The sequence below is a fragment of the Rhamphochromis sp. 'chilingali' genome (genome assembly GCF_963969265.1).
Source record: "Rhamphochromis sp. 'chilingali' genome assembly, chromosome: 14".
Classification (NCBI taxonomy): domain Eukaryota; kingdom Metazoa; phylum Chordata; class Actinopteri; order Cichliformes; family Cichlidae; genus Rhamphochromis; species Rhamphochromis sp. 'chilingali'.
Window position 1 is genome coordinate 22,324,063 of NC_137941.1, and position 25,521 is coordinate 22,349,583.

A 25,521-nucleotide genomic window follows, 5' to 3' on the forward strand; every position below is an offset into this window, starting at 1 on the left:
CCCTGTGCCAGATTTCCCAGGGCTGATCACTGATTCAAATGTCCTGTTTCACATCTGGTGGATGTAGCTGACTCTAGCCATTACAAAATCATGTGGTAATGAAAAAAAGAAAAAAGGTTAAGAGCATAATCAGGTGTGTTATGAATTGCTGCTGGTTCAACTTGGACACAAAAGGAAAACATCGAAAGGAAATCAATGTTTTTAATGTGCAGTGAGAAAGTAAGGGCAACTGATCATGATTGTGTTTCTATAAAGATAGACATTTCTTTCCAAGTGAAAATTGTGTTTATATATTTATATAAATATCTATATTATATATAGAATACATATCTATTTGCTATGCATACTCAAAAATCACACCTTCAAATATATGTAAAAAGTCTTTCAAAACACAAAAGGAATTCTTTTCTTTCCTTAAACATGAACTATCCATATGAACCAAATGAATTATCAGGATGGGAATAATACTGTTATTTTTTTTTAAACCAAAACATTGAAAATGCTTTACCTTTGAATCTAGAAGAGCAGAGGACATTTTTTTGTCATGTGGGATTTAAAAGCCACCTTAATCTCTTTAACAAACCAGGAGCCACACCGAAGGGCACAAAACCAGCATAACACTTATACACAAATCCTCTTTCTATGGAAGATGAAATGCAAATAAGTATGACATCTCAAGCAAACTCTTTTCAGTTATAAAAATAGAATTCTTTTTAAAATAATCTACAGATTTCTTTTTAAGGTGAGGCATTTCACTATCACTCTAAAACAGCAAGGCTGTTTGTCTCAATAGAAAATATGAAGCTTTAGAGAGAGATCTGCCAGTCTATCTGCTTGGAGAGGACGAGCGCTGCTCCCCAACCACTCCTCCTTTTCAGTCCCACGAGACGATATATTTTTTGCCAGCTTCTCCTTCTTTTTGCATATTCTATATTTTTTTTTTAAAAAGAGAGAGTTTCCTTTTAAACTAGATACACCTTTTACAGGTAAACGAAAACAAGTTTTAGCTCCTTGAAGCTCCTGAAATGTCCAGGCGTTTCCCAAAGTTCGAAAAAAAAAAGGTTCTCTTTAAACAACACAAAGATTTTTAAACAAACAAACAACAGCGCACGCACATGTCATATTGGCTTTCCTATCGAGCGTGTTACAAAATAAGAAAGAAAAAAAGAAAAAGAGACAAAAAAAGAGAAAAAGATTAAAAATATACAACTCTTTATGACAAGTTAAAGCAAAAGTCCTACATTAGAGAAGGCAACAAACATGATTGAATAAAATAAACAAAAGAACAAAACAGGAAAACACTGATGCTACAAATAAATTGAAATATATGTACAGACCCTGTTTTCCTTTTGCTTGTATGGATGCAATTTCTTGTATGTGTGTATGTGTGTGTGTGTATTCGTTCCTGTGAATAATTGCCATAGTGTGTTGGTTCTTCACCATGGAGTCCTTGTGAGTCCATTTCTCGCTAGTTAATGAAACAGTGTGTTCGCATTATCCCCTGTAGTTCCACATAGAAAACATCCTCTGGAAACGAGGTGCAGTCCGACTGAACAACAAGACAAACCACGTCCAGGAACCTGCTTTACCTCCATGACTAGCTGCCGGAGCCATACGGATCCAAATGCTTTTTGCCGTAATCACAACCTCGAACTGTGTTCCTAAGAACTGCCAGACTGTAACCTCGTCATGTCTGACGTTGAGCGATCTTCCTAAAGCTGGCGCCGAGTCTGCTTGCCATTACCAGATGACGCTGGAGATGCTGGTTTCCCTGGGCAGCAGAGGGAGCATGGCGTTGTTGGCGTGCCCCTCCTCCAGACTGTGCTCTCGGCTCTTCCCGGGTGGCCTCTGTCCGTTCAGCAGTGTCAGTGGGATGTTGCAGTAGGTGTGCTGGTTTCCCAGGGATGAGAGAGGTGGCAAGGTCCCTCCTGGGGGCATGTCGTACTCGTAACTGCGGTAGTAGTGTTTCTGCCTCATGGTGGTGTGGTAGGTGCTGTGGAACGAGGAGCGCAGCTCTGGGTGGGCAGTGGCCATGGCCGTGGAAGTGGCCGCCGCCATGGACATGGCAGAAACAGTCTGCAGCTCTCCGAATGGGCCCTGCTCGCTGACGTCTAGTGCCGCCTCATGCGTGAGCATGGGCTCCGTGCGTCTGAAGGGCATCTCATACTGCAGCTGCTTCCAGAACTTGGAGCTGAGCTTGTTGCTCTTGGTTCCACGCCATTTGATGACAGTAAGGGTCTTAATGGTGTGTTTAAGCGCCTCCACTTCCTGGTAGTTCATGATTCCGCGCAACTCGGCACATTCGATCAGGATGACTTTGATCTCACCCGTCACCAGCATGTTGCGCAGTCGCGTCTCCAGCTCAAAGATGCTCCAGCCTCGCCGCACTACGTAGTTGGGTGTCATAACTATGATGAGGCGTTTGCTCTGGTCTACACAGCGGGCCACGTCCTCTATGTAGGCTGCGGGAAAGAAGCGGGAAGGAAAGAGAAGAGCAAAAATTTATGTGACACAAGTGTGGCAAAACATTGCAGTGAGCATTGTTTTCACCTAATGAGAACAGGGCCACAACACAGTGATGGATGAACACACAGACAGCATCAGACACAAAACGCAAGACAGTGACAGTATCTGGTCTACTAACACCCGTTTAATATGGAGCTTTAAGTGTGCACAAAGGTGCAGCATATAAATTAACATTTTATGCACATAGAGCAGATCCATATGGCTCTAACTGCAAACCAGTGATTGATAAAGCTGCACACTCTATAGGATTAGGGCTGAGCTCGCTATTGAATCGGGCCTGATGTTTCAGATCACACAATGGTGCCACTCTAAGCATGAAAGCAGCTGATGCAAGAGGAAAAGACCGAAGGCGAGTACCTCTAAAGAGCCGCGTGTCATCCTGGTAATGCTCATTGGTGAGACCTAAACATAAACATTTTAACATTCAGGTCACAGGCAGAACACATTACAGACACAGAAACATGCTCAACACCGTCAGAAGCGTGGCTGCGTCCCCTCTCAGTCATCTTTTTATTTCACATACGATTAATCACATACCATGTTTCTCTGATTGGACATTCATCTGCAATGATTTTACTTGGCAGTGGTGCTGGCGGCAATTTTCTTTTGATTAAAGGATAGAAGCGGCTCAGTCAGCAGGGCTCAGAGCCTTCACACATTACCCACTGATGTTTAATTCTGTCTGGACCAGCTAGGACATGTTTGCGTTTTATCTTTCTCACATGAAGCCTACAGTAGAAACACACAGCATTGCTACTAACTAGAGCACACTGTGTACCACTGGCAAAGACAGACTGCTAAACAGAGTTAGCACACATGAGAATATGTTCAGACAGAATTTTCATGGATTTATTAATACATGGATAAAAATCAGTGAGGATGATAAATTTGTTCAATATATCGGCTCCCGGTACACACCGCATACTGTATTCCCATATCTGTAGTACACAGTAAGGGAAGAGCTAGTGAGAAATGCTATGATCTAGTGCTTTAATCCAGAGAGGTTTGAGACGATACAAGAAAAAAAGGGTTCTTGTTGACAGTATTGCATTGAATATTGCATTTCCCTCCTCTTCCCTTATTTTAACTTTGAAATATTCATCTATTCATCACTTGTGAGCATCCTCTGCTTGATTCTGCCCTGACAGCACCGGACATTGAAACACAAGACAGTGACGGTGGAAAAACAATGGTGAAAACAAACAACACAGACAAAACAGACTGTGACAGTCTATGTATATGTATATGTATACATGTACCCTGCTCCCAAAGAAATTAACAATCTCCAATAATGGTAATTTAGTTTTAATGAAAAGACAGAACATCAACCAAATTCCAGAAAAAAGACATTATATAAAAGTCACAGATTGAAAGAAGTATTTGATGCCCAAGCAAAACATGACTTGGTACTCTGTAGAGAAAGCCTCATTGGTAAGCACCAGAGAGATGTGGGATGGATATTGGCCCACTCCTCTTTATAGAAACTTTAAATCCTTTATGTCTGTGAAGGTTCTCAGTCATCCAGGTCATCGTAGCCAAAGGAGCTTGCAAAGAAAAGGATCTGGACTTCTTTAAGTTGCTTGAAGACGTTTCACCTCTCATCCGAGAAGCTTCTTCAGTTCAAACTCTGGCTGATTGGGACCCACACCCAGTTTCACACCTTGGCTCAGGCGATTAGAGGATCATCAGGGGGTCCTTTTGTCCCTCTGTGGGGGGTTACTCCCACTAGGTTTAAATCTGGGACTCCCCACCATTTGACCTTAGAACTGAAGAAGCTTCTCGGATGAGAGGTGAAACGTCTTCAAGCAACTCAAAGAAGTCTAGACGCTTTTCTTTGCAAGCTCCTTTGACTTTAAATCCTTTACATTTCTTGGCTGCTGCTTGGCAACTCTAAACTTCAGCTCCCTCCACAGTTTGTTTATAGGTCTGGAGATTGGCTACGCCTCTCCGTGACCTTAATGTGCTTCTTCTTTATATCCGTTGTTGCCTTGGTGGCATGTTTTGGGTCATTCTCATGCTGGAAGACCCATCCATGACCCACCTTCAGTGTTCTGACTGAGCAGGGAAACAGCCCAAAAGTATAATATTTCCACTTCAGTGGAGGATGGTGATCCTTTGGTTATACTCAGTATTTCTCTTCCTCCAAACACGGCGGGTTGAGTTGATACCAAAGAGCTTGATTTAGGTTTCATTTGACCACAGCACTTTCATGAATGCCTTCTCTGAATTATTTCGTTGCTCACTAGCAAACTTAAGATGGGCCTGTAGATGTGCCTTGTTAAACAGTGGGAACTCTTGTTGTGTGCCATCAATGATGTTCTTGGTGACTTTGGTCCCAACTGCACCTCCCGTGTACTTTTGACCTGATCTATCACCTTTCTCATGATCATCCTCACCCAATGAGGGAAGATCTTGTACAGACTGAGGTTGACACAAGGTTTTGTATTTCTTCCATTTCTGAATCACGCCAGCAGCTGTCACCTTGTCACCAAGATTCTTGCTGATGGTCTTGTCGTCCATTGTGGCCTTGTGCAGGTCTGTAGGCTGCTCCCTGGCATCCTTTAACAGCTGTTTGGTCTTACCTAATTTCTTGGTCTTCCCAAGAAATTGATTCTGTGCTTTATGCACATAATCGTTTGATATCACAAGTATCTGTAATTGATTGATTGTAATCTGTGTGCCATGTGGGCACACAGCCAGTCTGTGGGAGCCAGAATTCTAGCGTGTTGGTCTGGAATCAAATACTTATTTCGCTCATTGTCACTCAATATTTTAACGTCTTTCTCCATTAAAATGAAACTATCATAAAATTAGAGACTGGACATTTCTTTGTAAGTGAGCAAATTTACAAATTCAGTAGAGGATCAAATAATTATTTCCCCCATTATAGAATTTATAGTAGAAACAAACAAACACCTATACAACTGTTTACAGTATGGCACAAACATTTCAAACGTGTGCAAGCATGCATACATACAAACACACAGTCTTACTTCCTGATGGGATGAGGTCTCGATCTGGGATGAAGAGTTTGTAGCCATAATGTTTCTCCAGAACATCAGGGAGGATCTCCAAGGCAAAGCGCTCCTCTTCCCGGGTCTCCTGACTCCACTGGTCAGGGTCCACTTTGGTGTAAGACAAATATGCATCATAGTCTTTATTTTCTGAGGAACAGGAAGAAAGAGTGGAGAGTCAGTCATGAAATATGCAGACTAAACGCCATGGCATTTTCACTGAACACTGCACGCTCATTCTCTGATGAGCATTTTATTCCAAACAACTGACTTTACACATTTCTTGCAATTGCGTTGGCTAACTTCTACAATACTTACAACTTTTAAAGCTACTTCTAAAACCAGAATTACACACTCCTTATTATAGTTTCAAAATAATAAAATAACGTTGGTTTTTCTTACACTTATTGGCTCTATCCATAAACATTCACATTCAGTGTCATGTGATGCCATGGTTATGACAGTGCCATTTAACCCTTATGCACGGCACCTCAAATAGTTACCAGTTATTTTCATCCAAACAGAATATGCATCAGAAATTTCTGCAAATTTATAGACAAAAGGCACAAAAGTAAAATGCCGAAAGTCGGAAGTTATATCTTTTGTGTAATTCTTATACAGTGTTTAACACAATTATTAGACCACCTGCCATAAAAACAGGAAAACACAAATATTTTAGAAATTTGTCAAAAACTTTGCGAAAGCTAGAAACTTTTCTGTTCCAGAAACTGAGCCATTAACTAATCAAATAATAATAATGTGATTTATTATTTTTTACATTTTTTTTTGTAAAACAGCGAATGTGAAGATTCATAGGTAACATTAATTATAAAACTGAAAAATAGAATTTTAATTAAAATGCTTGTTCATGCTGGAGGATTTAACATTATAGAAACATAACTTTTTTGATGATTACCAATACTGGTAACTTAGGGCAGCTGTGTGAAAAAAACTTGCACTTAATGGTATTTTAATAAATTTGTTAAGCACTGAAGTATGTTAAAGAACTGTAAACATGGGTAATACAGTCTATAGTCTAATATGAAACTATAGTGTAACTTTCTACAGGACACACGATTGTGCTTTGCTGTGTCAGTTTACATTTTCTATTCGGTACTTTGTTTTCTATAAAAAACTGTTAAATTTAATAATTTGCCGACATGGATTTCCTTCCAGTGAGTCACAAGATCGCTCATGAAGTGAGCTACTTATGATCAAGGAGAAGGCCTTTCTTGCAAATGCTGTTCCCAATAAGTGTCTCCGGTACGCAGTCAAATTCTTCCACACCAAACTCAGAAAACCATTTCTTTTATTGTCTATTGTATGTATTTTTTGCTTATCATTCTTGTTTGGAAAAAAGAAGACCACTTTTCTAGTGGTGTCAAATTGATTTGGCCATGTAGTGTATACAAGAAATAAATTGTGGTAGATACAAAAATACCCAAAACAATGCAGAAGCAATACTCTCTTCCCACCTCAAAATGATTTCCCAGAAGACAGTGGGAAGAACTGAGAAGGTAGAAAATAGATAACAGGGAAAAGAACAGTGCTGGTGCCATATTCGCTAAGTCCTAGTCATTATGCTCTGTGGAAACTGGAATGTGGTTCAGTCAGAAAGTGAGGAAGGACTGCTTCAGAAACTCTTTTGAGGAGCATGCGCAGCTTTGAAACTTACTGGAAGGGCCATGGCTGTGCTCGATAGGATCCAAACATCAAACAAAGCTTTCAAATTAGCAACCAACCTCGCAAATTAACCACCTAGCAAAGTTGGAAAAATCAAAAACAGCTTGTATCAGCGGTCCCTGACGGCATGACTTAATCATGTGGAAGTTTGAGTCTACAGTCTTGGGCGTAATGGATAATTTATGCTACTGTAGAAACAATCCGGTGACTTCTGTCTTTCCAGAATTCTTGAAAAGAGAGCAAAAATGCAAAACACAGAGGAATCATACTGGGACACAAACAGACAAATCCTTAAGTGAAGTACAAGTTAACTATGTTCTGTAGAGAAAGCAGAAAGTTGCTTTTCAATTTGAGGATTGTTACGCTCCTATTTGTTGCTCAGAGACGGTGCTTCGAGCCTGCCTTGTTGCTGTGAATCACTATCTGGCAGCAGAGGGTGGGCTTCATTCCATGACATACTGAGATTGATCTCTTTTTAAATGGGCAACAAATTGAATAAATTCCCGGTAAAGTCACTGCACCATGCACCTCTTTACCAACAGCAGCGGAAATGCCGTCACTGAGATAGCACTGGGGTAAACATCTGTAACTACTAGTGAGTAGTTACTTTTAAACAAAATAGTACATTCATTGGATCTATGAATACAAGCCCGCAAAGGCACATATGGAGTCATCACGGCTTGCTTGATATTGAGTTTTTGGATAAAAAAAGTCCTGGTGAAAAAAGTGTGAATAAGATAATGGTTAAAAGGCCAAAAGACATTTTTTTAGACGCATTCTTCTGTCTTTACCTCCGTCTACATCTTCACTGCCAAAGTGCCTCCTGTAGAAAAGCATCAACTCAATCTTGTAGCATTTGTAGAGTGAGATGAGAAAGATGAGTAGCAGCAGGATTGCTCCCAGCCCTCCTGCCAGCTCCACAGTGTACATGAGCTCTGCTGAAGACAACACATACAGACAAGAAAATAAGCAAAACTGCTGAGACAGTCATGGTTAAAACGCCAGTTACAGTTTTGTGTGGCCACTTACAGTCACTGGAAATAGATAAACATCCCCGCACCTCTAAGCTTTTACTTATTGGGACAAAATAAAAAAAATTATCTAGTCCCTACAAGGTCTAAAAAAAAAACCACATGAAATATTACACTGAGTCATTTTTTTATTCAATAGAAACTAAGACAAACCCCAGAAAGAGTGTGTAAGTACACCACATAATTCAATAGTTTGTTGAAATACCTTTAGCTGCAATAACTTGAAGTTGTGGAGGTATGTAACAACGACAGGAGAGGTCTCAGTGTCTCACTCCAACAACTTTATTAACTGACCGAACTTCACATATAGTCAGCGCCAAAATCTCCACCCCCACACTTCCTTTCAACTTGTGTGTGAGTGGAGCCACCTGGTGGTCCGCCACACATACCCCCCCTTGAACACACAGTCAGGTCTCCATTCAGTCCAGGACCCTGGGTCTAAGCAAACGACCCGCACGACTGAACCTGGGAGGGAGAGAACAGGCAGAGGAAGGTCCATCCTGTGAACGAGGCTGGTGAAGGCGAGCAGGAAAGGCAGGAGGAGGCTCAAACGTTGGTGGTCCGGGGGTAGTCCTGGGGGGAAAACCAGAGACTGTCAACCCCAGCGCAGGAGGTCGGCCACGGCGAGGGGCCTGGGCCGGCACTACATCACTGTCCGGAAGAACATGTGCTGGTTTAAGTCTGTCAACACACACAGTCTCCCTTCGACCCCCAAAATCCAAAACAAAATGTTTCTGGCCCGGTTCAATAACCCTGAACGGGCCGTCATACAGCGGCCGCAGCGGTGTCCTGTGGGCATCGTGCCTGACAAAAACAAACTTAGCAGTCTCTAAAGTCTTTGGAACAAAGGTGTCAGGCACGCAATGGTGCACCGGACCAGGAACCCGAAGCGAGTGCAAAAGCGGGGTGAGAGAGAGCACCGATGGATCGAAGCAGGGAGGAGGATTTTCAGGCAAGAATTCTCCAGGCACGCGGAGGGGCTGACCAAACACTAGCTCAGCTGGGGAAGCGCCGAGATCCTCCTTAACCGCAGAGCGCAGCCCAAGCAAAACCCACGGGAGGCGGTCAACCCAATTGCCATCCTTTAAGGAGGCGCGAAAGGCAGCCTTCAGCGACCGGTGGAACCGTTCACACATCCCATTAGCCTGCGGGTTGTATGCGGTTGTGCGGTGGACTTTAGCCCCCAGTCCATCAGCCATGGCCGACCAAAGCTCGGAAATGAACTGGGGGCCTCTGTCTGACGTAATGTCCGCGGGTGGGCCGAAACGCGAGACCCAGGTCGACAAAAACGCCTTGGCCACCACTGCTGCGGTAGTGGACGCCAGGGGGACCGCCTCCGGCCACCTGGTGGTCCGGTCAACAACAGTCAAAAGGTGCGTAAAACCTTGTGACTGCGGCAAGGGACCCACCAGATCGACATGCACATGATCGAAACGTTTGCCGGGTATGAAGAACGGCTCCAGGGGCGCCTTGGTGTGTTTATGAACCTTCGCGCGCTGGCAGGGAATGCACGCCGACGCCCATTCCTTAACAGATTTGCGAAGGCCTGGCCAAACAAATTTAGAGCTGACCAGTTTAACAGAGGCCCGGACCCCTGGATGAGAGAGAGCATGTACCGAGTCAAAAACTTGACGACGCCAGGAAGCGGGAACCACAGGGCGATGGCGGCCGGTGGAAACGTCACAGACGAGGAGGGGACCACCGTCCTGCACGGGTCTGTCCTCCAGTATGAGGCCCGTCTGGGTGGATTTAAGCGCGAGGATGTCAGGGTCACCGCTCTGATCGGCAGCCATGGCGGAGTAGTCTATGCCGAGAAAGACGGGAGAAACCAGCGCACGGGACAAACAGTCAGCCACATGATTGGATTTACCAGCCACGTGCCGAATGTCCGTGGTAAACTCAGAAATGGCTGCCAACTGGCGCTGCTGGCGTGCACTCCATGGATCGGAAACCTTGGACATGGCAAACGTCAAGGGTTTGTGGTCCACGTATGCGGTAAAGTGACGACCCTCGAGAAAAAACCGGAAATGACGAGACGCCAGGTGGAGCGCCAGTAGCTCCCTGTCAAAAACGCTGTAATTGCGTTCGCTGTCCCGTAGCGTACGGCTGAAAAAGGCGAGCGGTTGCCAGACACCCGAGATTCGCTGTTCCAGCACCGCACCCACCGCTATGTCCGACGCATCAGTGGTCAACGCAATCGGCGCTGAGGGGGATGGGTGGGCCAGAAGGGCAGCATTAGCTAACGCTGACTTAGCATCAGAAAACGCTTGGATGCTGTCCGGAAACCAGTCAACGGGGTCATTAGCTTTTTTACCCTTTAACGCCCCATAAAGGGGCTTCAGCAGATGTGCCGCTCTGGGGAGAAAACGGTTGTAAAAATTCACCATCCCCAAAAATTCCTGCAGTGCCTTAACAGTCGTGGGACGCGGAAATTCCGAAACAGCTCGGACTTTGTCAGGCAACGGAACCGCGCCCTCGGCGGAAACACGGTGCCCAAGGAAATCGAGAACGGGCAACCCAAACTGGCATTTAGACGGATTAATAATCAGTCCATGCTCCGCCAAACGCTGAAAAACCTGACGCAGATGGAACATGTGCTGCTCCTTCGAGCTGCTGGCCACCAGTATATCATCAAGATATACAAAAACAAAGGGCAGCCCGCGCAAGACCGAGTCCATCAACCGCTGGAAGGTTTGGGCGGCACCTTTCAGGCCAAACGGCATGCGCAGAAACTCGAAAAGGCCGAAAGGTGTAATTACGGCGGTTTTGGGGACATCCTCCGCGCGCACGGGAACCTGGTGATATCCCCGTACCAAATCGATCTTAGAAAAAACCGAGGTCCCCGCAAGATGGGCGGAAAAATCTTGGATGTGGGGAATGGGATAACGATCGTTCTCCGTGACATTATTAAGACGGCGGAAATCCCCACAAGGTCGCCACCGACCATCAGATTTAGGCACCATGTGTAACGGAGAAGCCCAGGCACTGTTCGAACGCTGCACGATGCCCAGACGCTCCATGGTGGCAAATTCTTCCCTAGCGACAGCCAGTTTGGCGGGGTCGAGGCGGCGCGCGCGCGCGAACACCGGGGGCCCTACTGTAGTTATGTAATGCTCTACCCCATGCTTCGTCACCGTGCTCGAGAAAGTGGGGACAGTGAGTGAGGGAAACTCAGAAAGCAAACACTGAAAAACGTCACCCGAATCTGAGTTAGCATGCACCACGGGCTGAGCACCCCGAGTCAAACAGGGTAATGAGGAAAAGGACACAGCATCAATTAAACGTCTGTTAGCCACATCAACCAGTAGTCCGTGAGCACAAAGAAAATCAGCGCCTATTATAGGCACAGAGCTAGCAGCAACAACAAAGTTCCACTGAAAGTCACGGTTGTGAAAGCAAACAGTCACCAACCTTTCACCGAAGGTTTTGATGGGAGAGCCATTAGCCGCTGTTAGCAATGGCCCGCAACCCTCAGCTAGCCTGTCCGAGCCAGCCGGGGGAAGAAGGCTCTTCTGTGAGCCGGAGTCCACCAGGAAACGCCTCCCCGAGCGTGAGTCCTCTAAGAAAAGCAGCCTTTCCTTGTTGCCAGCGGTCGCGGCTGCTACAGAGCGCTGACATGCCCGTTTCCCTGGGTCTGGAAACTGCAAGGCGGGAGGCAGCGCCGTGCCTTCGCTCCAAAACGCTGGTGATAAAAACAAAGCCCCTTTCCGCGGTGCCGCCGTGCAGCGATTCCGGCCACAGTGGACGAGTCGGAGGGCCCGTGGAGCATCGGTGAGGGGGAGGGGGAAAACGCTGGTGGGTCCTGAATAACCGTCTGGACGCCGAAAGTCCTGGTAGCCAGGAGGATGCGATCCGCCTCTTCCGCAAGGGAGCGGTAATCCTTCGTGGCCAATAGCGGGGAGTTGGCAAGGCCAGCGCGCACTGGAGCCGGCAGCTGTCGAAGAAAGAGGTGGGTGAAGAGAAATCCTCCGTCCTCCGCGCCCAGCAAGGACAGCATGCTCTCCATGAGCTCGAGGGCGGTGCCGTCGCCCAGGCCCGCGATGGAAAGGAGTTTCTCGGCCCGCTCAGCATCAGAGAGGGAGTAACGCCGCAGCAGCAGCCCCTTGAGGGCGGCGTACTTGCCCTGGGCTGGGGGATCCCGGAGGAGAGTAATCACACGGCGGGTTGACAGCGGGTCAAGTGAGGCCACCACATGGTGGTATTTAGTGTCGTCGGCTGAAACTCCACGAAGAGCAAACTGAGCTTCTACGTGCATGAACCATGAAGGAGGATCGTGAAGCCAAAAATCCGGCAATTTAAGCGCCACAGCAAACGCAGCCATCGGCGGAGGTGAAGGTCCGGCGGCCGCCGATGCTTCCAGGCCAGAGCTGGCTTCGTCGTCGAGCCTTAGCATGTTCACTACAGGGGTCACCAATGTGGAGGTATGTAACAACGACAGGAGAGGTCTCAGTGTCTCACTCCAACAACTTTATTAACTGACCGAACTTCACATATAGTCAGCGCCAAAATCTCCACCCCCACACTTCCTTTCAACTTGTGTGTGAGTGGAGCCACCTGGTGGTCCGCCACAAAGTACTCATTTTCTGTATGACTTCATCAATTTCTAACATCACTGTAGAGGAATTTGGGCCCTTTCTTCTTTCCAACATTGCTCTAGTTTATTGAGGTCTGCAGGCATTTGTTGATGTTCAGATCTCCAATGGTTTCTCAACAACATATTCAGCCAGTTTGAGGTTTGGACATTGACTGAGCCATTCCAACACTTTGATTATTTTCTTTTTCAGCCATCCTGTTGTAGATTTGCTTCTGTGCTTGGGGCCATTGTTCTGATGTAAAACCCAGTTTGGGTCAAGCATTAGCTATCGGACACATTGCTTTACATTCGACTCTAGAATACTTTGGTACAGTGGCTTGCAAAAGTATTCGGCCCCCTTGAACTTTTCCACATTTTGTCACATTACAGCCACAAACATGAATCAATTTTATTGGAATTCCATGTGAAAGACGAACACAAAGTGGTGTACACGTGAGAAGTGGAATAAAAATCATACATGATTCCAAACATTTTTTACAAATAAATAACTGCAAAGTGGGGTGTGCGAAATTATTCAGCCCCCTGAGTCAATACTTTGTAGAACCACCTTTTGCTGCAATTACAGCTGCCAGTCTTTTAGGGTATGTCTCTACCAGCTTTGCACATCTAGAGACTGAAATCCTTGCCCAATCTTCTTTGCAAAACAGCTCCAGCTCAGTCAGATTAGATCGACAGCGTTTGTGAACAGCAGTTTTCAGATCTTGCCACAGATTCTCGATTGGATTAGATTGGAAGATGAACCTCCGCCCCAGTCTCAAGTCTTTTGCAGACTCCAAGAGGTTTTCTTCCAAGATTGCCCTGTATTTGGCTCCATCCATCTTCCCATCAACTCTGACCAGCTTCCCTGTCCCTGCTGAAGAGAAGCACCCCCAGAGCATGATGCTGCCACCACCATATTTGACAGTGGGGATGGTGTGTTCAGAGTGATGTGCAGTGTTAGTTTTCTGCCACATATAGTGTTTTGCATGTGTTCCTAAAAGTTCCATTCTGGTCTCATCTGACCAGAGCACCTTCTTCCACATGTTTGCTGTGTCCCCCAAATGGCTCATGGCAAACTGCAAACGGGACTTCTTATGGTTTTCTGTTAGCAATGGCTTTCTTCTTGCCACTCTTCCATAAAGGCCAACTTTGTGCAGTGCACGACTAATAGTTGTCCTATGGACAGATTCCCCCACCTGAGCTGTAGATCTCTGCAGCTCGTCCAGAGTCACCATGGGCCTCTTGGCTGCATTTCTGATCAGCGCTCTCCTTGTTCGGCCTGTGAGTTTAGGTGGACGGCCTTGTCTTGGTTGGTTTACAGTTGTGCCATACTCCTTCCATTTCTGAATGATCGCTTGAACAGTGCTCCGTGGGATGTTCAAGGCTTGGGAAATCTTTTTGTAGCCTAAGCCTGCTTTAAATTTCTCAATAACTTTATCCCTGACCTGTCTGGTGTGTTCTTTGGACTTCATGGTGTTGTTGCTCCCAACATTCGCTTAGACAACCTCTGAGGCCGTCACAGAGCAGCTGTATTTGTACTGACATTAGATTACACACAGGTGCACTCTATTTAGTCATTAGCACTCATCAGGCAATGTCTATGGGCAACTGACTGCACTCAGACCAAAGGGGGCTGAGTAATTACGCACACCCCACTTTGCAGTTATTTATTTGTAAAAATGTTTGGAATCATGTATGATTTTCGTTCCACTTCTCACGTGTACACCACTTTGTGTTGGTCTTTCACGTGGAATTCCAATGAAATTGATTCATGTTTGTTGCTGTAATGTGACAAAATGTGGGAAAGTTCAAGGGGGCCGAATACTTTTGCAAGCCACTGTATACAGAGGAGTTCATAGGCAAGTCAAAGACTGCACGGTGTCCAGGTCCTGTGCCTGCAAAAGAAACTCAAATCATCACTCCTCCACCACCGTGGCTGAAAGTTGGTATGAAGTATTTGCTAATATGCTCTGTTTTTAATTAAGCTACATTGCATTATGGCCAAACATCACTACTCCAAAGGACATTGCTCTAGAAGTCTAGTGGTTCATTCCAATGCAAATTTGCAAATCTCAACCATGCTACCAGATTATTATTATCCTGGTATTTTTTTTTAACCTAGCCATAGATATTCAGTCTATCACTAATTGTATTGTATTGAACTTGGCCTGTAGAGCCCAAACTGTCACTTTTGGGTGTTTATTTGCACATTACACATTCTGAACTTAAATTTGCTGGTATATTCACTCCTAAGAAGGAATGGGAATTGTCGTCCCAGTTTTCCAATAGTCTTTCTGTAGGATGATGAAAATCAAAGTATTTGTAAATAACTTACTAATTCTTCCCAATTGCTTCTCTAAGATCATTGCTGAAAATTTTCTCCTTGTCAGTGTGTTAAAACACACCTAAATGCTCCATACCTGCAAATAGTCAAAAACATATGCTTTTATAGAGGTGCTCAGACCTGCTGATTATCAGTTAATTAGCTGCATTTGATTAGCAGCACCTCTTACCCTCTTAATTGTTATGGAAGCAGTAGGGTGTACTCAGTTTTTCACACACCGATTCTGCAACTTGGCTAATTTATTTCTTAAATAAATAATGACACAGTGTACTATGTCATGTGTTGTTGCTAATCTGAGTATGTGTTGCGTTAAAGGCCAGATTTTTAAGGACTAGATAATTTTTATTATGTCCTGATTATTATGTCCTTTTAGAAAAAAAAGTGTTTGCTTTCTTTTTACCCACACTCTTATGACAGTATTCATCAGGCCGGCCTCAAACACTGGCCTCTTTGTTTCATTATTTCAGGTAAACTCACAGAATGAGGCACTTTTACACGTTTACATTTGCCTGAAATCTGGACGATCATCAGCATTTTCAGCGCTCGGCTCAGAGCGGAGCAGAATCAATCTTCAGAGACACGAGTCTCATAATGAGTTTGGGAAAAATGAGAGGGCACATAGCAGAGAGACACAGGGAAAAAAAGGAGATAATGAGAAACTGGGTTCATTTCTTTGGAGCAGTGCAGCAATGACACAGCTTTGGCTGTCATCCATAGCGGGACTGGGACAATTCTGGACATGGATGGAGGCTTTTTCAAAACAAGAGGCTTTAGTTTACTCATCACGCTGACACTCACCTCGCCATCATAACCCACTCTCTTCAGAGTTCTCTTACTTCTCCTTGCCCACTTTTCTTGCTGTCTCTCCATTCATTTCTCCTCTCCATTATCTCCTTCTCATCTCCCCAGAGACCTAGCTTGGGGAAGGATGAATTATGGTGTGTATTAAAGCCGCATTTACCTGGTAGGCTCAGCTAGAGCAGGTTCACTTTATTTCTCTGTCACACTATGGGCTGTAATGCTGCACAGTGGCCCTACGTTCTCTAGGCTGCATGCCAATTTACTCTATATATAACCCCAGACACAGCAAAGGTACATATTAAAGTAATAACAGAAATACTGTGAATTTATAAAATCTTATTTTTATTAAAAGTCACTTAACTATAGCTACACTTTCTGGATCTAATGATTATTATTCTAAAATAGGTTTAACCGAAGACATAGTAGGTTATGAGAAATTACAAAATGATAACTAATTAAATCTGTGTTGGTGAGAGTAAAAGAAAAAGACCAACACTCATGATCAGCAGCCAGTTAGCTTAGCTTAGCTAAACTGCTAAAAACAGGAAAAGCTGCTTTCTGAGAGTAACAAAATCTGCCCTCAAGCACATCTAAACATTCATTTACCAGTCATGTCTTGTTTTCTAATAAATACAAGAAACAAAATGTAAGAGTTATAAAAGAAGCTATGTGGGTGGATATGATTTGGCTAATTTTCAACAATTTTCAACTCACTGTTTCCAGTCTTTGTGCTAAGCTTTGTATTTACCTTAGAGGCATGGGAATTAAGTGTATATGGCAAATCTCAAAACAGCTCTTTAACTTGTAAAGACAGATCTTTGATGTTGGCTTGTGCATTATATTTGATGTTTTTTTCATTTCAGCAGCAGTCGACAGTGTGTTGCGGAAAACAGCTATGTTTTCTCGGGCTTCTAATTGGCTATTTACCAGCCTTTTCCAACTGTAACCAAATGTAATGCTTTTAACTCATTATCAGCAATAATCTTCACTCTTGAAGTTGTTTATGTTTCACTGACCCCCACTTCCTTTCTGCCTTCTCTGTTTTCATGTCTCTCTTTCTTTCGAGATGGAAGGAAAGGGAGCCTGCAGAGATATTAGACCTGCTGCAGGGCTTGTGAGTGATGCATTCTTGGAGCATAGAACATGAAATAAACATCAGATGTGGATGAGAAGCAAGAGAGAGAGAGAGAGAGAGAGAGAAGGAGGGGGGGGGGGTGTTGCCTTGAAGTCTTTTTGTAGCATCCTTTTTTTTTGCAACTGCTTTTACAAAGAGAGCTAAATGAAATTGTCTGCAGTCTGTGAAAACTGCTAAAATGGCTGTCTACAAAAGATGATTGCAGAGACAGAGATTAAAGTGGGGAAACAGACATATAACAGCATAAAATGTAATTGTATGCTGGACTTATTGGCCTGTTGGGAGAAGCTGAGGACCAATTTGCTGTTTAAACAACCATCAAATTACCTCTCTTTTAGGATGACAACCAGTGCGTGAAAAGAGCTTCTGACAAGTCATACTAGAGCACCAAAATAGCTACACAGCCGATGGGAAACATGAAAAAAACCAAACATGCAAATCAATTAGAATATTTCTGTTTGATGAAATGATGTAGCCAGGCTTCAATTATTTCATATGTCACGAGGCTTTACTGTCAGGCAAACAGAAAAAATAATATCATGCTTTCTAATGTAAAGCAACTAAATATAAAGAAAAAAGAAAAAGGATGATTTCCCCCCAAATCTAACACACATTTTCCTTCAGCCCACAGGGATTTTAATCAATCAAGATTATTTTAATATCCAGTTTTGGGTTAAGTGTACAAATATCTGCATATTCTTGACTATAATAAAACTACAACCTGAAAAGGATAAGCGGAAGCGAATGGATGGATGGAAGAAATAAACCCATCTAACAGACCAGCATGCCACCATATGCCTTTTACTGTCCTCCCATCTCCCTACCATACAAATGACAAGCTGGACGAACACAGGTTAAGAACTTTGGGACAATGTTTGACACAAATTTGAAATTTGACAGACAAATAAATGCAGTGGTCGAGAGCAGTTTCTTCCAGCTCAGAACAATCTCCAGACTAAAAACATAACAAAACCCCCAAACAAGATCCAGAAAGGGCTTTGTTATGTCTAAAGTAGACTACTGGAATGCATAGTGGAGTTACTCATCTCTTGCCCACTTACAATTAGTCCAGTGTTAGCAGTCTTGCACTAAGCTCCCTGTGCATTGCATAATCTAGTACAAAGCTGCACTGTTCGTGTTTGAAGCTTTAAATGGTCTTGCACCTGCATATGTGGTAGATATATTGCGTCCATGTACTCAAGATCATAATGGCCTGATTCTCACTCCCGATTATCCCACAGTTGAACCTTAGTTCCAAAGTGACCCTCGACAAGCATCAACTGTAACTGTTTTTCAATCTAAACTTGAAAACTGCTCATTTCTAGAACTTTGTTGGATTGGTTGCCGATAGGAACCTGTTTCTATTCTATTTTATTTTCATGTAAAGCACTTTAGTTTTAAATGTGCTATAGAAATAAAATGCACTAACTTCTCTCCCATCACACAGCTATTTAACCTACAAATTGAATTTCAATCTGTTAGTTAAATGGCTGGTATGTTAGTATTTGGGTAATGTTAGAGAAGACTGTGCAAACACCCCAGCTCAGCAAGAGGAAACATTTCTATAACTGCAAGATCTGAAAAGAATTAATAAAACTTCTATAGGACTCATCGTTTTAAGTAGGAAGAGACAGCGAATACCAATATCTTAATATTCTGTTGCTGGACCTCATTTCTTTCTCTCTTAAAAGCACACACACACACACACACACACACACACACACACACACACACACACACACACACACACACACACACACACACACACACACACACACACACACACACACACACACACACACACACACAGGAGATATCACTCATGTTTCAATCACAAATATGAGTGCACACCTGGAGTAGACAACTTTTCAAATGAAGTGTTAATAGACTTATTCACTGAAAGTGATTACTTTTTCATTGTGAAACTTGTTAGACGTTAATATTACATAATCCATTCAGGCTTGTTAAACTTTAATTATCACAATGCCTGAAACTCCTGACTTAAAATTGATTTAATTGAGGAATATGAAATTTAATAATTAAACCAGTTTTTCACTTCTTGTTGTAAATGTTGGAAGTGATGTTATGACGATTAGTCATCCATATAATACTCTGATGATGCAGTCTATAAACCTTTGAAATACACTTCCTGTTTTAATCCCATTTTCTCTTCATATACATCTGAACACGTCCATATTTCTGAACAAACTCTATTGCCTTTATTTATGTGGTTGGAAGGAAGATTGTTCTTCGTGGTTGGATCTGTCCAAATAAAAGTTGAACAAAATTCATTATTTAAATAACAATTGTGGCCCCAGAATTCGTAGTGGCGCAAATAATCTTGGCCACACCTTAGAGGACATCCCAATGAGACCAGCATGATAAAAAGACTGACTCACACCATATTCAACTCTTTTATAATATTCGGTTTCATTTAGCTCACCAAGTAGTTTTTTTGCAGTCAGGTGTAATTTTTATTTTGCTAATTGCATATGGAAAGCTGTTCCTTATTCTAAAATGAATGTTAAAGCCATAAAACGTACTATTTCAGAATCCAGTTGACATCAGCTCTAAAAGACTGAGGGCCAACATCAGCTGCTGAGGTCTGTTTGCATCACATGCTCAAGATTTCACGGCTGCACCCTACTGAATCTACTCCATCATTAGGCTGTTGGATGACCTGAAAAGTCCCGCTTGTGAACTGAACGAACCCAGCCTATAACTACAATCAATAGGAAATCAAGCCTAAGTTCAACTGCCTCAGAGTTAATATTGTTGGTAGTCTCAATTAATCTGAATTAGTGTGAATTAAAATTAGTTTAATCATTCAGATATTCTATTAACTTTCATCTGGCTCATAATTTTCCAAGAGCTGGAGAATTAAATCCACATTCTCCCATTGATCATTACCCATTTGTTCATCAATTCTGATTCTGGTATTATCTTTATTTAATGCATTCTTGCTCCTGCTGTCTGCTTGTAGCTATAGCTGTTCATAAAGGATTTGAAGTGTGTTCCTTTCCTTGCAGCAACCCCCTAAATTGGCAAAGAACCCTGTCCGGAGACATAAAAGCAGATACTTTGAGCTACACATGCTTCTTTTCATTCTGAAGTAAATAAAAACCTAGTTTAACAATAACCTGATCATAGCAACATTTGTAGTCATCATTTTTGAAAAGCTATATTGCTTTGAAATGTGTTCTTTCTTTGGACCACAAGGCGAGTCCTATTTACTTCAATTACACTAAAGAGAAGGCAGACATCTTTACAGCCAATATGTGGAAAATGAGGAAACTCATACCATAATAATGTACATGGATGAACAACACTACATGCCAGAGGAAAAATCAGTATTTTTATTTTTTTATTTTGGGGGGTGGGGTTGAACTGTCCCTTTAAGTTTGGAGTAGGAAATGTAAATAAGCACTTACCCCGCCTGAAAAGCTGGATGGTAGCTTGGCGACGGCCGTTGCCATTTTCCACGTAACAGGAATAATTTCCCAGGTCTTCCTCCTCTAAAGAGTCAATAGTTAGTGAAATGGCCACTTCCTGTTCTCCAAGATGCTCCTTGATGACCCTGCAAGACAAACAATTTAAACGGTATTGAACAATTCTTCTCAGCATCAAACACAATAGGTGGATGGGGAGTGACTTGGAGTTGATGGAATTAAAAAAAGATCAAAAACTCTCATGTTCAGCATGTGATGGGGTCTTCAGGAGTCATGACCCGAAGCACATCAGTCAGCGTTAACCAGATACGGTGTTATTGCAAATCCCAAGGGTTAAGCTATACAAAATAGTTTTCCTGTGGTACAAATGTATCTTGATCGAGGCCCTTTTGCGTTACATTAAGTACTTCATGGTATGTTAATTTCTTTCTTTGCACTCAAACATATGAGAAATGAAAATCAATAAGGGATCTTCCTCAGCTTGTGCGGGAGGAAATCAAATAATAGCGATGAGGAGAAAATCTTTTTATAGCAGCTGCCATGGTAACGGCGAGAAGGAGAGAAAGTAATATTCCATAAAGTAAATGAGTGTCCCCCGCTGGGCTGGTTGAGCCTGATGGAGGAGCGAATAGGGAGATAATGCTCCCTCATACCTTGGACACACTACTTAGCCTACTTTTACAGCACCCTCAACACAAATGACTCTTTGGAGGAAACAAAGTGCAAATGAGAAAAAGATCCCTTCTGTTTGTATGTGAGTGTGTTTATCATTACTGTGCTGAGAAGGAGTGGGACGAGGACAAAGGAGAGAGAGTGTTTGCATGTGTGAGTTTGTGTTTAAATGTGTAGGGGGGGAGGGGGATAATGACTCTCAAGCATCTCGCTTCTCCCTCACCTTCAAACTGATAAACTGCACATAGGAAAGCTTGTTGGGAGAATTGGCATCTGTAATTGAAAGTGCATCATGGGCCGTGTGTGAAGAGGCGGCGGCAGCACTGATGATTCAGAGTTTGTTTTATTGTAGGATAGGCGCAGTGAGAAGGAGGCATGAGAATAAATCAGGTCTATCCAGAAAGCAGTGGTGACCCTAACCATAACTGTGTATTGCTTACTCAAGCCGTGTACTATGGGACTGTGGCTCAACACTTAAGGTGGATCATCCACTTTGCATGCCAAACCGTCCTCGGTTAAGATGCTGAAGTCCCAAAATCATGTTTCCTGAATGCATTTTACGATTTACTTTGCAAGTCAAAACTTTTGCATAAAAAATCTAAGAAAAACATTGGTAACTACTTTGATAATTGTTCAGAGAACTTGTGGAAACATTACTCACTATTCTAAAAAATATTTATTAACCAGTCAACTAATGGAAAAAATAATCTGATCAGTTCAGTAGGAAATTCATAATTGTGAAGAAAAGTGACTCTGAATCTGGCGTGGTTGGTGTACTGGGATTTTCCCACACAATCATGGTTTACAAAGACTGGTCTGAAAAAGAGAAAATATCCATTAGGGGGCAGTTCTCTGGGCAAAAACATCTTTTTCATGCCAGATGTCAGATAAAATCACCAGTGTTGTGTTCCAGCTGAAAAGGAAGGCAACAGTAACTCAAGTAACGACTCATTACAACCAAAGAAGAGCATCTCTGAATATACAACATGCCCAACCTTGATGCAGATGGGCTACAACAGGAGAAGAGAACACCTGATTCCACTCTTGTTAGCTAAGAAAAGGAAATTGAGGCTATATTTTACATGGGATCACCAAAATTGGAAAATAGTCTTGATTTCTGCTGTGACATTTAGATGTTCAGGTCAGAATTTGGTGTAAACAACATAAAAGCATAACTCCATCCTGTTTTGTTCATATTTTCTTGCACACTTAAGGCCACTTAATATCAGCTGAGCATTGCTTAGACATCACAGCCTACCTGAGTATTTTTACTGGCCATGTCCATTTCTCTATAACTAAAGTCACTGCCAGGGGTGCATGTGAAGAAATAAATGGGATCGGACATTAAATGTTCCTTAACACGCCAACTCCCTGGTCAGGGGCAGGGATAGCTCAGTAGGTAAAGTGGTCGCCCCATGATCGGAAGGTCGGCGGTTCGAATCCACTTAACGGCTACCCTGAGGTACCCCTACACACTGCTCCCCGGGCGCCTGCTTAGTGGGCTGCCCACTGCTTCACAGAGTGAATGGGTCAAATGCAGAGAAAAACAAGTAATTTCCCCATGGGGATCAATAAAGTATCCATTAAAGTCTTAATGTTTGGTAGCATGTGCATGAGAATAGCTCAGATAATGCTCCGTCTGGGCAGCACCAATATTTCCTGAAGTGAGAATGTGACTGAAGTCGACCGTCTCCTGCTGCGTTCCCCTTGTGGGAAAGTGCAAACTCAGACTCCAGACAGCATCTCAACCCAGCTTACCCCCAACACTGTCTGGAGTTCATGGGAAAACAGTAATTGTGGGCATATTTCTCCAATCAGTACTTCTAGCTTTAACTCTTGGACTACAGTTTTACAGAGCAGCTTCACAGCATAGTATTTTTCATTTTTAAGTGTAGCGTGTGAGTGGCGTGGTGTCTTCTGTTTCACATTTTACACCATGTGACACAACACAGCCATTGAACCTGATGAATAATGACTATGTGAACCTTGAATGGAGTTCACACTTGGTTTTAAAATGTGGACAATGATAAATAAACAACATCGTGAAAGGTGCTGCTTTGATCCGGTCATTCAGGCCACTTTGCTGAGGTGATTTTAAATGCACTTGGCCTCATATCACTGTACTGTAAATGCTAATGTGTCCTAACATGAGCAACGTATCAGGATGTAGTAGTAAATATGCCAACACTGAAGGACAAACATTTTGTTCTCTTTGCTAGCTCTTGCTGATCTTACGCTTGAATGGCAACAGACAGACAAAATAATGCTGTCCTTTCACCTTCTAGTGGAATTTGCACAGTAACAAAGGCTGAACTTGTGGTTAGCTGGAAACCTTAGAGGCTAATGAAATGATGACACATCTTGGCTCTCTACTTGTGACCCAGTCACCCAGCATACATTTTAAAACCAAGTGTAAACAGGGTCATAGTCACAAATGTGAGCTGAAGGACACATAACGGCTGGGATACCGATACACAGGAAGTTGTTCCTACTTTGGTACATCAGGGTCAGATTTGCAGGATGCCCTCTGCTTTTTCACGAGTGACCGAGTTTATTGATATAGCCTCAGCAGAAGGAGTAAACTGCAAACTTCTTCTCAAGCTATGGCTTCTTCTTTATCCCTTGTACATCCACTCCCCTCCTCATTGATAAAACCTCTGTGTTTGCTCATTTAGTGATCAATTTCCAGCGTATTCAATTCTTTCATATATTCAAGTGCACGTACACCTGCAAAACATCAACTGAAGCCACTCGATAACGTATTGATCACCTATTTTTTTTTATGCTGAGACGCATTTGTTTTGTTAATTTATTAATCTCTGCATACAATGCTGATGTCTAGTCATCCATGCCATGATAACAGCAACAGCCCAGTCCCAATGGCGCAAATGAGAATTTATGGGCTCGGGTTGCCACAGAAATGAACTCCACCAAATCAATAGGCTGAGAGTTGGGTAAATACAGTGGGGCAAAAAAGTATTTAGTCAGCCACCGATTGTGCAAGTTCCCCCACTTAAAATGATGACAGAGGTCAGTAATTTGCACCAGAGGTACACTTCAACTGTGAGAGACAGAATGTGAAAAAAAAATCCATGAATCCACATGGTAGGATTTGTAAAGAATTTATTCGTGAATCAGGGTGGGAAATAAGTATTTGGTCAATAACAAAAATACAGCTCAATACTTTGTAACATAACCTTTGTTGGCAATAACAGAGGTCAAACGTTTACTATAGGTCTTTACCAGGTTTGCACACACAGTAGCTGGTATTTTGGCCCATTCCTCCATGCAGATCTTCTCGAGAGCAGTGATGTTTTGGGGCTGTCGCCGAGCAACACGGACTTTCAACTCCCGCCACAGATTTTCTATGGGGTTGAGGTCTGGAGACTGACTCCAGGACTTTCAAATGCTTCTTACGGAGCCACTCCTTTGTTGCCCGGGCGGTGTGTTTTGGATCATTGTCATGTTGGAAGACCCAGCCTCGTTTCATCTTCAAAGTTCTCACTGATGGAAGGAGGTTTTGGCTCAAAATCTCACGATACATGGCCCCATTCATTCTGTCCTTAACACGGATCAGTCGTCCTGTCCCCCTGGCAGAAAAACAGCCCCATAGCATGATGTTTCCACCCCCATGCTTCACAGTAGGTATGGTGTTCTTGGGATGCAACTCAGTATTCTTCTTCTTCCAAACACGACGAGTTGAGTTTATACCAAAAAGTTCTACTTTGGTTTCATCTGACCACATGACATTCTCCCAATCCTCTGCTGTATCATCCATGTGCTCTCTGGCAAACTTCAGACGGGCCTGGACATGCACTGGCTTCAGCAGCGGAACACGTCTGGCACTGCGGGATTTGATTCCCTGCCGTTGTAGTGTGTTACTGATGGTGACCTTTGTTACTTTGGTCCCAGCTCTCTGCAGGTCATTCACCAGGTCCCCCCGTGTGGTTCTGGGATCTTTGCTCACCGTTCTCATGATCATTTTGACCCCACGGGATGAGATCTTGCGTGGAGCCCCAGATCGAGGGAGATTATCAGTGGTCTTGTATGTCTTCCATTTTCTGATGATTGCTCCCACAGTTGATTTTTTCACACCAAGCTGCTTGCCTATTGTAGATTCACTCTTCCCAGTCTGGTGCAGGTCTACAATACTTTTCCTGGTGTCCTTCGAAAGCTCTTTGGTCTTGGCCATGGCGGAGTTTGGAGTCTGACTGTTTGAGGCTGTGGACAGGTGTCTTTTATACAGATGATGAGTTCAAACAGGTGCCATTCATACAGGTAACGAGTGGGGGA

At 43.3% G+C, this 25,521-nt stretch overlaps 2 protein-coding genes across 5 annotated transcripts in view; both read right to left on the reverse strand.

Annotated features, from left to right (window-relative positions):
- Positions 1–212: 212 nt before the first annotated feature.
- il1rapl1a (interleukin 1 receptor accessory protein-like 1a) overlaps positions 213–25,521 on the reverse strand; it is a 178,838-nt gene continuing 153,529 nt past the window's right edge. For 2 of the 4 annotated variants that reach the window (XM_080902276.1, XM_080902275.1), the window contains exons 8-12: positions 20,539–20,684; positions 8,015–8,161; positions 5,520–5,690; positions 2,884–2,928; positions 213–2,462 (exon numbers count right to left, since the gene is read on the reverse strand). In XM_080902276.1, coding sequence (XP_080758402.1) covers positions 1,741–2,462; positions 2,884–2,928; positions 5,520–5,690; positions 8,015–8,161; positions 20,539–20,684 — 1,231 coding nt within the window. In that variant the 3' untranslated portion in view covers positions 213–1,740. The remainder of the gene's footprint in view (positions 2,463–2,883; positions 2,929–5,519; positions 5,691–8,014; positions 8,162–20,538; positions 20,685–25,521) is intronic. The other 2 variants (XM_080902278.1, XM_080902277.1) reach the window with 2 other exon arrangements.
- Positions 8,556–12,647, reverse strand: LOC308409873 (uncharacterized protein; the record flags this gene model as incomplete). Its single annotated transcript, XM_080902874.1, has 2 exons — positions 8,556–8,827; positions 11,666–12,647. The coding sequence occupies one exon, from the start codon at positions 12,645–12,647 to the stop codon at positions 11,856–11,858; it is 792 nt and encodes a 263-aa protein (XP_080759000.1). The 3' UTR covers positions 8,556–8,827; positions 11,666–11,855.